Here is a 15994-nt window from a genome sequence, read left to right as displayed (position 1 = left end):
GTGATTCTGCTGGTTTCTTCAAGCCATGACCTACAGCTGAGTGTGAAGCAGCCGGGACGAAAGTCAGCTCTTCCAAATCCGAGGCCATGGTTCTCAACCAGAAAAAGGTTCCTCTGAGTCAGGGATGAGTCTCTGCCTCAGCTGGAGGAGTTTAAGTGCCTCTGGATCTTGTTCCCAGAGATGGACAGACAGATTGGGGCCTGGCAGTTAGTTTAAATTAATTATAAGCATGAGATTACAGGTTGAAGACCAGAAGTTGACCAACACAACAGAGGACTACCTAAGCTTTAAAACAGTGAGGAACCTTGGAGTTATTTCTGACCAGAATCTATCCTCTGACCCACATATAAAGCAGGTTTCTGCCTTCTTTCACCTTCGTAATATCATTAAAATCAGGACCATCCTGTCTCAGGGTGATGCAGAGAAACTGCTCCATGCATCTGTTCCTTCAGGACTGAACTACTGTAATTCCTTATTATTGTTCTGTCCCACAGATTCTCTGAAAAGCCTCCAGCTGATCCAAAACCCTGCAGCCAGAGTTCTGATGAGATCTAACAGCAGAGATCATGTTTCTCCAGCTTTAGCTTCTCTTCATTGGCTCCCTGTTAGATTCAGGATAGAATTTAAGATTCTTCTCCTCACATATAAAGCTCTTAATGACTAAGCTCCATCACATCTTAAAGATCTCACAGCTGGATATTTCCCCAACAGAGCACTTTGCTCTCAGACCTTTATTTCATTCTTTTTAAATTGGACAGAACTTCTTTTCATTCTGTTTGAAATTCCCCAAGAATGAATTTCTTGCTAATGGGTGCAGGATAAAGTGTAGGTTTTAGATTGAGGATGTTTCTCTCTTTCAAAAGCCTATTGATGACTCAGGTAAGACTCAGGTGTAGGTCAGGGTTAAGGTCCTCACAGAGGCAGCTGGTAGTTAATAATCTGTCGATAATGTTGTGGACTTCAACCTGAAACACTAGAACACCTGAGTCTCTCATCAGCATTCAGTGCTCGAACATCCAGAAGTCTCACAGCTTCAGCTGAAATGGAGGATGATTGTAAGGTAAACTGAAGCTTGATTCTTAATTGAGTGTGTTTTACCTGCTCAGATAACTTTTAACATCATGGTCAACCCTTTATAGTCCAGTAATTCATTGCTGATGTTGGTTGATGGTCAAAAGTTATTGAAATTGACCAAGCAAGTTATTTTTTGTTAAATGACATGCTCAGAGAGCACTTCTGATCCAGAACCAATGTTTCTGTCTTACTTTTAATCATTACACTCCTTTCTGTATGAATAACTGACTAAACACAACCTAATCACTAACCAACAAACTTAGACCTCATATTACCAGTCTTTCAGGAGTAGATTCACACCTGTGTGGACGCTTATAAACATCCAGCTGGAATGCTGGTATAGGTCTTAGTATTTATATTGTGGTTGTCAGTGTTGAGCTTTTTTGGGTCACAGTGACACAGTGTCCAGTTTATGGCTCATGTTGATGATTAATGCAGAGTCTGCGTGTTACAGTGTGATCACTGACTCCCTCCTTTCTCCTTTGATGCCTTCTAACCATCTGTTTCTGCTTCTGTCCAATCAGAGTATTGATTACCTGGATGAGGGTCCAGGGTGCAATCAAGTGAGGACTGACTTCCCAAAGGAAAAGCATGGGAAAAATAAAGACCTAACGGTACCAGAGAAGGCAGGTCTGGACATGATTTACACCATCGAGGATGTCCCACCCTGGTATCTGTGTATTCTACTGGGACTGCAGGTGAATCTGGGATTAGACTGATTCCATTTATCTCTGATGAGTCTCTAAATAAAGATGAGAATAAGTTGTTTAAACTGGGTTCGCTTGGTTTAACCTGAGAGCACCAGATGTAGACTAGGACTGCTTGGTTTAGACTGGTCTAATTTCAGTTAGGTTGCCTGGATACTAACCATAATTAATCATTTAAATTAGGCGGGTTTGGTTTCACTGGGAGTTCTGAGTTTATGTAGCAACTTTGTAAAGCATCAAGCTTTCATCCATATAAACTCAGTCATGCTTACTTTACAGAAAACATCCTCCTGAGTTATGTTGTAATACTGATCACAATCACACACTTAAAGCTGCCTTTATCTACAGCATCTAAACCCAACATTGTGATTTTGTGTCCTATCAACATTTGAAATAACAATCAAGTGCTCGGTTTATTTCATTCTAAAAAAGTGAATTATCGTAGGTGTTGATCTGACTGTGCTGGGATCAGATTGAAGGAAAGGTGATCATCTTCATTCTTCCATTTCTTCCATCTTGATGTATGCTGCATTGGTAAAGAAGGCTGAACTGACTCAGAGTAGGTACTCTATGCTAATATGTCTTCCACGGTGGAAGCACAAGCAGCAGAGTTTGGGGGGGACTCTCCAACCACTGGGGCTGAAGTTGCTGAGATAGTTAAACAACTCCACTGCAACAAGGCCTGGTGGATGGATGAGATTTGGATGAGTTCCTTAAGGCTCGGATTGTTGTTGGGTTGTCTTGGTTGAGTGTGATCCATAGAGGTCTGGGACCGTGCCTCCGGACTGGCGGACCAGCATGGTGGTCTCTCTTTTTAAGAAGGGTGTGCTTCAACTACAGGGGCATAAGATTTCTCATCCTTCCTGAGAATATTTATGCCGGGTTCTGGAGAGAATGGCCTGACAGATACTCAATCCTCACATTCAGCAGAAGCAAAGCAGTTTTCATCTTTGTTGTGGAAAACTGGACCAGCTCTTTATGATTTTTTAAAACATATTTTTAGGCACTAGCAGCCTTTACTCAACAGTAGACAGGACACGGGGCAGAGAGTGTGGGGACTTGAACCTGGGCTGGCTGATGCATCCATTCATCACATTTAGACTGGACAACTGCACTGACGTACATTGATTTATGTTGTAAAATACTTTACAACACATCCAGAACTCAGCTGCTCGAGTCCTCACTGAGACCAAAGAAGTGGAGCACATCAGTCCAGCTGTGAGGTCTTTCCACCGGCTGCCGGTCCATCAGAGGATAGACTTTAAAGTTCTGATGCTGGTCCATCAGAGGATAGACTTTAAGGTTCTGATGCCGGTCCATCAGAGGATAGACTTTAAGGTTCTGATGCTGGTCCATCAGAGGATAGACTTTAAAGTTCTGATGCTGGTCCATCAGAGGATAGACTTTAAAGTTCTGATGTTGGTCCATCAGAGGATAGACTTTAAGGTTCTGATGCCGGTCCATCAGAGGATAGACTTTAAAGTTCTGATGCCGGTCCATCAGAGGATAGACTTTAAAGTTCTGATGCCGGTCCATCAGAGGATAGACTTTAAAGTTCTGATGCTGGTCCATAAAGCTCTGACCTCTGACCTCCTGACCCACTATGAACCTCCCAGACCCCTCAGGTCATCTGGATCCGGTTCTTTATCAGTTCCCAGAGTCAGAACCAGACCTGGAGGAGCTGCATTCAGCTTCTATGCTCCACATGTCTGGAACAAACTCCCAGAAAGCCTCAGATCAGCTGAAACTCTCAGGATTTAAGTCCAGGTTGAAAACATCTATTTTCAGCTGCATTTGAATAAGCTTGAGTTTAAAAACAGACTCATATTTTACATTTTTATTCAATCTTATCTTTATTGCGCTGATTTAATCTATTGTTCTTATTTCTTTATTTTTTGTTTAAATTTTAAATCATGCTTTCTATCTCTACTTTTTTAATGTCTCTGCAAAGCACTTTGAATCACCTTGTTGTTGAATTGTACAAATAAACTTGCCTTACTTTAGTTAACATGTGTTTAAAAATTTATGTGTAAATAAAGTTGTATTTAAGTTAAAGTTTAAACAGAGTTCAGTTCCATTCAGTTTTCAATTCATGAAATGTAAATACACAGCAAATGTTGTCTCAAGACACTTTACAAAGAAAACACTTGTTATTCACAGTGAGAACAATGAGTAATTTGTTAATCCTTTCAGTTGGTTTGCGTTGTTACCTCTGTTCTGTTTTATCCACAGCATTACCTAACATGTTTCAGTGGCACTGTCGCTGTCCCATTTCTTCTGGCTGAGGCCATGTGTGTTGGTCAGGACCAGAACACTGTGAGCCGGCTGATTGGAACCATTTTCACTACTGTGGGAATCACCACTCTGATTCAGACCACAGTGGGAGTCAGGTGAGTCTGAGGGAGTAATTCATCCATCCATTCGCTATACCCACTTAATCCAACTGTCGGGTTGCGGGGGGGCTGGAACCTATGCCAGCGATCATTGGGCGAGAGGCGGGGTTCACCCTGGACAGGTCACCAGTCCATCACAGGGCGGGAGTAATTCAATTCAATTAATCTAACTACTGCATGTAGCCAAGCAATGTGTAAGTTGGAAGTAAGGAGTAAGGTGAGACTGAGTCAGCCTGGTTGACCGAAAACAACACAAAAGTGTCTGAAATAAAACTAAAACTTTAAAACTACAGACTAGCAACAAACACCATCCATAAATGTTATCACATACATACTGACGCGTCCTTGTAGTTAATATGGTTACTGCTAACCAGTGATCTTCTTTCTTCATTGCTCTTAAGCCGAGCCATCAGTGAACAACAGTGCCATCTACTGGATGGTGCTATTAATTATTTTTGAGACAAATTTAAACCCATAGAGAAGCGAAGTGTTCCGACATTAAGGTGGATGTGAAGCGGAGAATGGCTGCCCACCGCAAAAGTGTGGCCAAAACAGGCGGGGGGACAGGAGAAGAGGGGCCCACCCTGTTTGAACAGAGAGTCGGCGAAATTATGGGTGAAACTGCTCTCTCAGGGATGGAGGGGGGGGGGCACATGTGGGTGACTCTGATTACCACCAAGGTAAATACCTGTATTTGTGTAACTCACAGCAAACGCGTTCATACAGTAACAAATAGTGCAGAAGTGCGCCGAGGAAAAGGTGAGGCTGATTATTATTATTATTATTATTATTATTATTACTATTATTATGTTCGATTGTTCATGAGTCTCAGCTGTGCACATCACTCAGTCTGAGGATAAATTGTGTTCACATTTATTTATCATAACAGTTTCCCAACATCACCTCTAAGTGTCACCAAAGAATCAGCAGCTGTAGAAAAGTGTGTGCGCCATGAAGTTGGCGTGAGGCACATTTTCATTGGTCATTTTGCTCTTGATACATCTGATTGTTGACGTAAGAAAGTGCGTACGCCACTTTTTTGTGCGTACGCCACTTTTTTGTGCGTACGCACCCTTTATTCACAAGGCTCCTGGAGTGGCATGATTAAATTCAGTTCAGTTTATTTATAAAGCACCAAAACACAACGTCATCTCAGGGCACTTCAAAGAGTCCAATTCAAGCTGATTATAACCCATCACATAACAAAATCATTATCCAATCAAATCCAGGTCATTAAATTCCAAAATAATAATAATAAATAGTCAAATTCATACAGTAGTAAAAAAAAAGTATCCAAACTAAGGAAACCAACAGATTGCACTGAAACTTCTCTCTGATCCAATCCCCGCCCTGAGCCTGAGGCGACTGTGGAGAGAAAACAACTGAGAGAGAGAAACACAAGTTAATGACAGCAATGATGTCATCTGTACATGGAGGGAGGAGAGGTGCATCATGGGAGCTCCCCCAGCAGGCTGGGCCTATAGCAGCAGAACATGGAGGGAGGAGAGGTGCATCATGGGAGCTCCCCCAGCAGGCTGGGCCTATAGCAGCAGAACATGGAGGGAGGAGAGGTGCATCATGGGAGCTCCCCCAGCAGGCTGGGCCTATAGCAGCAGAACTATGGGATGTTTCAGGCTCACCTGAGCCATCCCTAACTATAAGCTTTATCAGAAAGGAAAGTTTCAGCCTGATCTTAAAGGTAGAGAGGGTGTCTGCTTCCTGAAGCCAATGATTAGAGTCAGGCTATTGATGAACTTGGATGTTTCCAACCAACAGTTACAGATCAGGTTATTGATTAACTGAGACATTTTAAAACAGCAGAGATACCAATTAGGTTATTGATCGACAGGTTGGTCAGGGTACTCAGGAGAGACTGACTTGTGTGTTTGCTTGCTCAGACTTCCTCTGTTTCAGGCCAGTGCATTTGCTTTCCTGATTCCTGCTCAAGCAATCCTCGGTTTGGACAGGTGGAAGTGCCCCAGTGAGGGTGAGATTCTGTTTTTATATTTATATGTATTTTTTTGTGTGTATAAACAACATGGCTATCCTGGGATTTCTTGATTTCTTTATTGGCAGAGGAGATTTATGGGAACTGGAGTCTTCCCCTGAACACCTCACACATCTGGCAGCCTCGGATCCGAGAGGTATGGCTGTCTGGTCCACAGTAGGTCTGGGTGGGTCAGGGTCTGGGTGGATCAGGGTCTGGGTGGGTCAGGGTCTGGGTGGGTCAGGGTCTGGGTCTGGGTGGGTCGGGGTCTGGGTGGGTCTGGGTGGGTCGGGGTCTGGGTCTGGGTGGGTCTGGGTAGGTCAGGGTCTGGGTCTGGGTGGGTCGGGGTCTGGGTCTGGGTGGGTCTGGGTCTGGGTCTGGGAGGGTTGGGGTCTGGGTGGGTCGGTGTCTGGGTCTGGGTGGGTCGGGGTCTGGGTGGATCTGGGTCTGGGAGGGTTGGGGTCTGGGTGAGTCGGGGTCTGGGTGAGTCGGGGTCTGGGTGGGTCGGGGTCTGGGTGGATCTGGGTCTGGGAGGGTCGGGGTCTGGGTGGGTCAGGATCTGGGTGGGTCGGGGTGGGTCTGGGTGGGTCTGGGTGGGTCAGGGTCTGGGTGGGTCAGGGTCTGGGTCTGGGTGGGTCTGGGTGGGTCAGGGTCTGGGTCTGGGTGGGTCTGGGTGGGTGTGGGTCTGGGTGGGTCGGGGTCTGGGTGGATCTGGGTCTGGGAGGGTTGGGGTCTGGGTGAGTCGGGGTCTGGGTGAGTCGGGGTCTGGGTGGGTCGGGGTCTGGGTGGATCTGGGTCTGGGAGGGTCGGGGTCTGGGTGGGTCAGGATCTGGGTGGGTCGGGGTGGGTCTGGGTGGGTCTGGGTGGGTCAGGGTCTGGGTGGGTCAGGGTCTGGGTCTGGGTGGGTCTGGGTGGGTGTGGGTCTGGGTGGGTCAGGGTCTGGGTGGGTCTGGGTGGGTGTGGGTCGGGGTGGGTCTGGTTGGGTCTGGGTGGGTCTGGGTGGGTCGGGGTCTGGGTGGGTCAGGGTCTGGGTGGGTCAGGGTCTGGGTCTGGGTGGGTCTGGGTGGGTGTGGGTCTGGGTGGGTCAGGGTCTGGGTGGGTCTGGGTGGGTGTGGGTCGGGGTGGGTCTGGTTGGGTCTGGGTGGGTCTGGGTGGGTCGGGGTCTGGGTGGGTCTGGGTGGGTCTGGGTGGGTCTGGGTGGGTCTGGTTGAATCAGCAAACCTTTTCTGTTGTGAGGAAGAAAGGGTTCAGTTTGGCTGTGTCAGTGGAGCGGTTTGTTTATTTGCAGATTCAGGGGGCCATCATCATGTCCAGTCTGGTGGAGGCTGTGATTGGTCTCTGTGGATTACCCGGTCTGCTGCTGAAGTACATCGGTCCTCTCACCATCACACCCACTGTCTCCCTGATCGGCCTGTCGGTGTTCACCACCGCTGGGGACCGAGCCGGCTCCCACTGGGGGCTGTCAGGACTGTGAGCCTCGTGTCTGTCTGTCACACCTGTCTGTCTGTCACACCTGTCTGTCTGTCACACCTTTCTGTCTGTCTCTCACACCTGTCTGTCTGTCACACCTGTCTGTCTCTCACACCTGTCTGTCTCTCACACCTTTCTGTCTCTCACACCTGTCTGTCTCTCACACCTTTCTGTCTGTCACACCTGTCTGTCTCTCACACCTGTCTGTCTGTCACACCTGTCTGTCTCTCACACCTGTCTGTCTCTCACACCTTTCTGTCTCTCACACCTGTCTGTCTCTCACACCTTTCTGTCTGTCACACCTGTCTGTCTCTCACACCTGTCTGTCTGTCACACCTGTCTGTCTCTCACACCTGTCTGTCTCTCACACCTTTCTGTCTCTCACACCTGTCTGTCTGTCACACCTGTCTGTCTCTCACACCTGTCTGTCTCTCACACCTTTCTGTCTCTCACACCTGTCTGTCTCTCACACCTGTCTGTCTGTCACACCTGTCTGTCTCTCACACCTTTCTGTCTCTCACACCTGTCTGTCTCTCACACCTGTCTGTCTGTCACACCTGTCTGTCTCTCACACCTTTCTGTCTGTCACACCTGTCTGTCTGTCACACCTGTCTGTCTGTCACACCTTTCTGTCTGTCACACCTGTCTGTCTGTCACACCTTTCTGTCTGTCACACCTGTCTGTCTGTCACACCTTTCTGTCTGTCACACCTGTCTGTCTGTCACACCTTTCTGTCTGTCACACCTGTCTGTCTGTCACACCTGTCTGTCTGTCACACCTTTCTGTCTGTCACACCTGTCTGTCTCTCACACCTGTCTGTCTGTCACACCTGTCTGTCTCTCACACCTTTCTGTCTGTCACACCTGTCTGTCTGTCACACCTGTCTGTCTGTCACACCTTTCTGTCTGTCACACCTGTCTGTCTGTCACACCTTTCTGTCTGTCACACCTGTCTGTCTGTCACACCTGTCTGTCTCTCACACCTTTCTGTCTCTCACACCTGTCTGTCTCTCACACCTGTCTGTCTGTCACACCTGTCTGTCTCTCACACCTTTCTGTCTGTCACACCTGTCTGTCTGTCACACCTGTCTGTCTGTCACACCTTTCTGTCTGTCACACCTGTCTGTCTGTCACACCTTTCTGTCTGTCACACCTGTCTGTCTGTCACACCTGTCTGTCTGTCACACCTGTCTGTCTCTCACACCTTTCTGTCTGTCACACCTGTCTGTCTGTCACACCTGTCTGTCTGTCTTTTTCTGCTTGGATAAACCGATGAACACGATCCTTTGCCGGTAGTTACACAGTTGTGTTTCTCTTTTTCCACAGGTGCATTCTGCTGATTGTCCTCTTTGCTCAGTACCTGAGAACTACATCACTTCCTGTTCCCGTTTACAGCAGAAGCAAAGGACTGACATCCACTAAAGTTCAGATCTTCAAGATGTTTCCTGTAAGTGAGACAGCTAGTGATGTCAGTGGTGATGTCAGTGGTGATGTCAGTGATGATGTCAGTGATGATGTCAGTGGTGATGTCAGTGGTGATGTCATTCAGGTCTGTGACCTCTCAAACATGGAGTGTTTCTTTTCTCCGTCTCTATCTGACCACGAACTCTCTCACTATTTTAAATGTCTATAAATGCATTTTTGGACTTCTTCCCACATATTTATGCTCACTTCTGTGTAGGAACTTCAGCCATTATGGTCTGCGCTCTCAGGACATCATGTCCCAAAAGTCAGAACTGAATTGGGTAAAAAGGCCTCTAAGTTTTCTGCCCCTGCTACCTGGGATAACATGCAAAATTATTTAAAACTGTAGTTTCTTTTAACTTTGGGGGAATTCAAGTTAATTTTAAAGGACAGAGACATCAGCTCACTTGGCTCCTGTAATTGCCCTAATGTTTAATATCTCCAGGGTATTTTTCATGAAACTCTTGTTCATGTGTTCTGCTCTTCTGTTCTTGGTCTTGTTTAGTTTACGCTGCTGTCTTGGCCAGGTCACTCTTGGAAAATAAGGTTTAATCTCAAATAGTTTTTTCCTGGTTAAAAGAAAAGAAAAAAAGGACACCATCATTGTCTTTCAGATCATCCTTGCCATCATGCTGGTTTGGCTCGTCTGCTACATCCTAACTCTTACTGACCTGCTGCCAAATAACCCGGATCGCTATGGCCACAAAGGCCGGACAGACGCTCGTGGCAACATCATGGCGTCATCGCCCTGGTTCAGGGTGCCCTACCCCTGTAAGCTTTAGATAGGTGCTAACTGAGAAGATGTTGAAGTTGGCGATGTCAATAAAATGATGCTGCTGACGCCATCTCTCGTAGGTCAGTGGGGGTTGCCGGTGGTTACAGTTGCTGGGGTGTTGGGGATGCTGAGTGCTACCATGGCAGGTATTGTGGAGTCAATTGGAGATTATTACGCTTGTGCCCGTTTGTCAGGAGCCACTACCCCTCCAATACATGCCATCAACAGGTGAGATGGGAGGTCATCCTCCCAGGGGACTCTACCCCACAGATTTCTGTTTTTTTGTGTCACATCCTGTTTATTTGTGGTGTACCACTTTGTTATTTTGCTAAGTCTCGTATGGCCCCAGGCATACTCAGGAATGCCAAAGAAGAGATTCAGTCCAAGTAAAGTTGCATCGGTTTTCAGTCAACTGAGACCTTGGCCACCTGCTCAGGTGTCTATGTACTAGATGTAGTAATGTCAGATCGAGTTTATGTTTGCTTGTGAGTTTTGGGCTTGTGTGGAATTTCTGTTGTGGTCTGCAACTTGTAAGTTAAACTGAATGAACTTTTAATGCATGTACTTGGTTCAGCTGTCTTGTCTGCTGGGAGAGCCTTTAGTTTTGTGACATTATCATGGAGTATAAGAGCCTGATGCTCAGCAACGTCTGAGCTGTACAAAGAACAAGGTTCACTCTGTAGCAGATCAGATTGATGTTACTGTTCAGAGCAATTTATGGAAAGTCCATAAGTCCTGAATGCTTTGACTCACCGGGGTATTTTAGGTATTTAGTTTGCTCCAAGAAGGGCAGGGTGAGTTGATTCAGGATGTAGTCCAGGATATAACTTCTGGACAAAAAATATGAAATTAAAGCCTCAGTTAAGAACACTGGAACTTGAGGTTTAGATGAAGGAAATAGTGCGAGTTAGGAAGCCTGAGCTGGGATGTGAAAAGTTGAGGTTTGCTAATGAGAGGGAACTGATGTTTCTTTTTTATGTTTAGCAATGCAAAGTGACCCGATTGGGCAATGGAGGCAAGATGATCTTTAAATATTAGCATTACTGTTGATGGACGCAGATGCTGTGGTGTATGGTTGGTTTGGCTGGGAAGACAAGAAGTTCAGTTTTAGAGATTTTTAATTGGAAGTTTAGTTGGAGGTGATGGGCTTTAATCCATTTTACGATATCAGTGTGTGTGGGTAGAGCTCAGGAGGCAAATTCTACACTAACTAAAGTGAAGCACCGACCATGATGTTTAAGGCTGCTATTTTGCACGCTGATCTGGTTCTGGTCTGAGTTTTTGGTTTCTTGGTTTACTTTTGCACTTTATAGCTTCCTGTTTTAATTTGCAGCATTTACCTCCATGTATATTCTGTTGTGCTTACTTCCTGTTTCACACCTGATTTCTGTTACTAATTGCCTCACTTGCGGTTAATTTGTAATTTACCCTCAGTATATTTACTCCTGATTTTCCATTGTTCCTTGTTGGATCATTGTAGCTTGTTTGATTCTGGCAGCTGGTTCTTCTGGAGAAGATGAAAAACTTTGGCAGTTCCAGAGGCAGTTTTCACTGAAAACTGTGGAAGAAGCTACCATCTTAATGAATACATTCTGTCCCACAAAGTTATGTTTATTCCCAAATTTCATTCTGGTGCTAAAGACGAGTTCTCGCTTCTCAAAATTATCTGGTGACAAAAATCCTTTGTCTGCTTCAAATGGAAAAGTTGTCATTTCTGGGAATGAAAACTTGGAAAGTTGTGAGAAACCTGGCCATAACCGACTGCCCCATCTTGATTAAAAAGCAGAAAGCTAAACTAGTGGCTCTGATTGGCTCTGCACTGTCTCAGCTTTATGCTGTTAATTCTAAGTACCAGATCCAGTGCTCCAATGAGTCCACAGGCTTGTAACTGCTCATTATAGACGGTTATGTAGACAATGCTGTAGCTAGGGTTAGGGAAGTTTGAGACTTTTGAATATGTTGCACTGCAGTTGAGCTCCTCCTGTCAAGCAGTATTAGTAACCATTTACAGGCCTCCAAGATATAGTGCACACTTTGTTAATGACTTTTCTAAACTCCTGTCTGTTGTCTGTATTGATTTTGACTGTGTTGTTATAGTGGGTGATTTTAATACTCATATTGATAATCCCAAAGATGGCAGTGCGAAAGAACTTTTCTACATCCTGGACAACTTTGAACTTTCCCAGTATGTAACAGAGCCAGCACACAGTAAGGGACATATTCTAGATCTAATTATCTCCAAAGGGCTCAACATTTCTGAGGTTGTGGTGACTGATGTTGCCTTTTCTGATCATTACTGTGTTTTCTTTAAAATCTCCGCTGACACCAGTGAAATTACAACAAAGGTCATCAGAAAACGCAACAAAAAACCTGTAGACTTCTCACCAACGCTTTCATTCCCACACCAGCTGGGCCCTCAGTCTCTGTCAATGATCTGGTTCATAGTTTCAACTCTAAAGCTATGAATATTATGGATAATGTTGCCCTCATGAAGGTCAAAGTTGTCTCTGGTAAGAAAAAACCACCATGGAGCAACAGGTAAAAGCTCAAAAAAGAGAATGCAGAAAAGCAGAACGCAGGTGGAGAAAAACCAAACTCATTATGATATCTGTAAGGAAAGTCTGTAGCTTGGAGCTAAAAAGGGCGCGGTAGTCATTTTTCTCTGGGATTATCAACAAAAATAACAACAACGCACAGACTTTATTTACTGTTGACAGACTGACCATCAGCGTCAGTCCCTCCTGAACTGCTGTCCACCAAGGCATGCGATGACTTTGCTTCTTCTTTCACAGACAGGATTTCAAAGATAAGACAGACTCCTGTAGCTCAGGAGGAAGAGCAGTCGCCCACCAATCGGAAGGTCGGTGGTTCGACTCTGGCTTCCCCAGGATACATGTCGAAGCGTCCTTGGGCAAGACACTGAACCCCACGTTGCTCCCCCAGTGTATCATTGGGGGTATGAATGTGTGTGAATGCTTAGAAAGCACGTAGTTATGTCCTAAGATGTGCTGTATGAATGTGTGTGAGTGGGGTGAATGTGGCATGTAGTGAAGCGCTTTGAGTGGTCAGCTAGACTAGAAAAGCGCTATACAAGTACAAGTCCATTTACCATTTAACACAGTGGCTATTTCACCTGTGCCTCATGAGACTACTCCAGTTCACTTTGACTCCAGTTAAAAGCTCTGCTGCTTTGCAGCTGGTCGTTGTTCATATGGACCATGATCCTTTAGGAGTTCTCCATCACATTTAGAACAGCAACCAGAGATTAATGTAATGGGCCGCCATGGTCCAGTAATGTCATCTAATAGGGGCCATTCTTATGGGAGGGTAGTGGGACATTATGTCTGGTGTTTCCTGTTGGCAGCTTACACTTCAGATGATTGACCTGTTGCTTGTGGGCTGAGCCTAAATAGGCATCATCAGGTGCTTGGTTTATCCTTTATGCTTGGTTTGCTCATTGTTATTAATAATGTTTGAATGATCACCTTAAAACCAGTACAGGGTACAGGGACAACTGTAGCTCAGGAGGAAGAGCAGTTGCCTTTCAATCTGAAGGTTGGTGGCTCGACTTCACAAGTCGAAGTGTCCTTGGGCAAGATACTTAACACCCTGTTGCCTACCGATGAATTCGTGTGAGTGTAGTAGGAAGTGCTGTATAGCTCTCTGGACTCAGACTGTATGAGTGTGGCATGTACTGTTAAAATGCTTTAAGTGGTCAGCTAGACTAGAATACTGCAATACAAGTATGTTCCATTTACCATTTGAGCTGGCCATAACAGTTAGTTTGTTTCAGGGGCATCTTTACGGAGGGCGTCTGCTGCATCATTGCTGGTCTGTTGGGGACAGGAAATGGCTCCACGTCCTCTAGTCCAAATATAGGCGTTCTGGGCATCACCAAGGTAATTATGTCCAAACATCTACAGTCACCCACTACAATGACTTTATCTGTACTCAGCACTAACTGGGATAAAAACTCTGAGAATTCAGACAGAAACTCAGAATAAGGGCCAGGTGGACGATACACAACAACAAACACAAGAGGTTTCTGTGATTTCCACTTTGGGAAAAACTGAGAATCAGAGATTCAAAAGAGCTAAAACTAATCTTGGGTCTAGGACTGATTAGTAACCCTGATCTGAAGATAGCTGCCACTCCTCCTCCTCTGCCTGTGGTTGGAGGAACATTTAAATAGTCAGAGGGAGTTGATTCATTAATGCTAACATGATCCTCCTGCTGCAGCCAGGTTTCTGTAAGACAAAATATATCAATATGATGATCACAGATCAAATCATTCACTAACAGAGACTTCAAAGGGAGAGATCTAATATTCAGCAAACCACATTTAATAGTTTGATGTTTTTGTTCAGTTAAAGTTTTTTAGGTTTTTTGGATTTGCTCCTCTTGTGTTTATTGATTTATTTAATCTGGGTGGAGCAGACAGTCATTATGGGGTTTTTCTCCTGCAGAGAAGCCCCAGAGAAGTGTGTAAGACTACAACTCTGCATCCTGGTCTCAACCCTGGGATGTCATGTTTTTGGATGACTAATAAATTCGTCCATATTTCTAGAAATGAGAGCCGCTCCTTCCAAAGTGGGATGGATGCCGTCTCTCCTCATCAGACCAGGTTTTCTCCAGAAAGATTGCCAGTTATCTCTGTAGCCCACGTTGTTTGCTGGACACCATCTAGACAACCAGCGATTGAATGAGGACATGCGGCTAAACATGTCATCACTGGTCAGATTTGGCAGGGGTCCAGAGAAAACTACGGAGTCCGACATTGTTTTGGCAAAATTACACACGATGCAGCATTAATTTTAGTGACCTCCGATTGGTGTAACCGGGTGTCATTACCGCTGGAGATTGGACCGAAGAGAAGTTTCAGTGCAATCTGTTGGTTTCCTTAGCCAGGAAATTGTTTTTTGAATTGGCTTTGTATGTATGAATTGGACTAATTTTGAATTCAATTATTTGGATTTGATTACAGTGGATTGGACTCATTGGCTTGAATTGGACTGTGTCTTTGAAGTGCCCTGAGATGACATTTGTTGTAATTTGGAGCTATATAAATAAACTGAAGTGAATTTAACTGAACTGACGTGAAACTTCACCTCCAAAACCTCAAAAAGACTGCATTTGTTACATGTACCATTATCGCTAAAGGAGGCAGAGGAGTAACTAACGTCTGACACATGGTAGCCATGCTAAGCTAGCAGGGTGAAGACATACAAAAAAACAGAGTAAAGAAGTGTTGAAAAACTAAAAGATCCCAAGAAATGGGTACTAGAGCGTGTGATTGGGTCTAAAGTGTGAAATATGACACCATTAGAGGGAATTCAATGATTTTCAGTGAGACAAAAAAGCAAATAACTCCACAGACGAGGTTCCCCACACACTTGGGTATGAGCTGGACCAGACTCAGACAACAGGAACCCTTTGGAGAGGTGTGGGGACGTTTGATTTGTTGGCCTTGTGTACAGGTGGGCAGCAGACGGGTGGTGCAGTATGGAGCTGGCATAATGTTTCTGCTGGGGTCAGTGGGGAAGTTCACGGCTCTGTTCGCCTCTCTGCCAGATCCCATCCTTGGAGGAATGTTCTGCACCTTGTTTGGTGAGTCACAGGTAACATTTGTTCACAACGATGCAGTGAAAGGGATGTTAATCCAGGTGTGTCTGGGCCTTTCAGGTATGATCACAGCCGTCGGTCTGTCTAACCTGCAGCTGGTGGATCTGAACTCATCCAGAAATCTTTTTGTTCTTGGCTTTTCAATGTTTTTTGGCCTGACGCTGCCAACATATATGGACACGCATCCCAACTCCATCAACACAGGTGTGTTTACCTGCTGATGCAGGTCAGTGCTGACATCACCTGTGACACACCTGTTCACCTGCTGCCAGGAAGAACGTATTTCAGAAGGGAGAGAGAAATTGAATCAGTGTCCTAGAACAGTCAATAAAAATCACTGATCGATATTGATTAGAGGGCGACTTTATTAGAGCATAATACATATAATATTTACCTGGTGAACTGAACACCCCTCAGTTTGTTTCGGTGTGGAACAGATCTGACACCTTCAGACCATGTCAGTGTTTAATCTGATCTTCATATTCTGGTTTATTCTTTGACTT

The 15994-nt window shown here is 45.2% G+C and overlaps 1 protein-coding gene across 1 annotated transcript in view; it reads left to right on the top strand.

The window, feature by feature from the left end:
* The first annotated feature begins 229 nt into the window (after positions 1 to 229).
* slc23a1 (solute carrier family 23 member 1) overlaps positions 230 to 15994 on the top strand; it is a 25028-nt gene continuing 9263 nt past the window's right edge. The window contains exons 1-12 of the mRNA XM_072374481.1: positions 230 to 295; positions 1599 to 1772; positions 4014 to 4171; positions 6073 to 6161; positions 6251 to 6318; positions 7450 to 7631; positions 8957 to 9077; positions 9709 to 9865; positions 9950 to 10097; positions 13663 to 13768; positions 15347 to 15476; positions 15552 to 15695. Of these exons, the coding sequence (XP_072230582.1) occupies positions 230 to 295; positions 1599 to 1772; positions 4014 to 4171; positions 6073 to 6161; positions 6251 to 6318; positions 7450 to 7631; positions 8957 to 9077; positions 9709 to 9865; positions 9950 to 10097; positions 13663 to 13768; positions 15347 to 15476; positions 15552 to 15695 (1543 nt within the window). The remainder of the gene's footprint in view (positions 296 to 1598; positions 1773 to 4013; positions 4172 to 6072; positions 6162 to 6250; positions 6319 to 7449; positions 7632 to 8956; positions 9078 to 9708; positions 9866 to 9949; positions 10098 to 13662; positions 13769 to 15346; positions 15477 to 15551; positions 15696 to 15994) is intronic.

This window comes from Leuresthes tenuis, unplaced genomic scaffold (genome assembly GCF_036924035.1).
Source record: "Leuresthes tenuis unplaced genomic scaffold, fLeuTen1.0.hap1 SCAF_21, whole genome shotgun sequence".
Classification (NCBI taxonomy): domain Eukaryota; kingdom Metazoa; phylum Chordata; class Actinopteri; order Atheriniformes; family Atherinopsidae; genus Leuresthes; species Leuresthes tenuis.
This window is presented reverse-complemented; position numbering and strand designations above follow the sequence as displayed.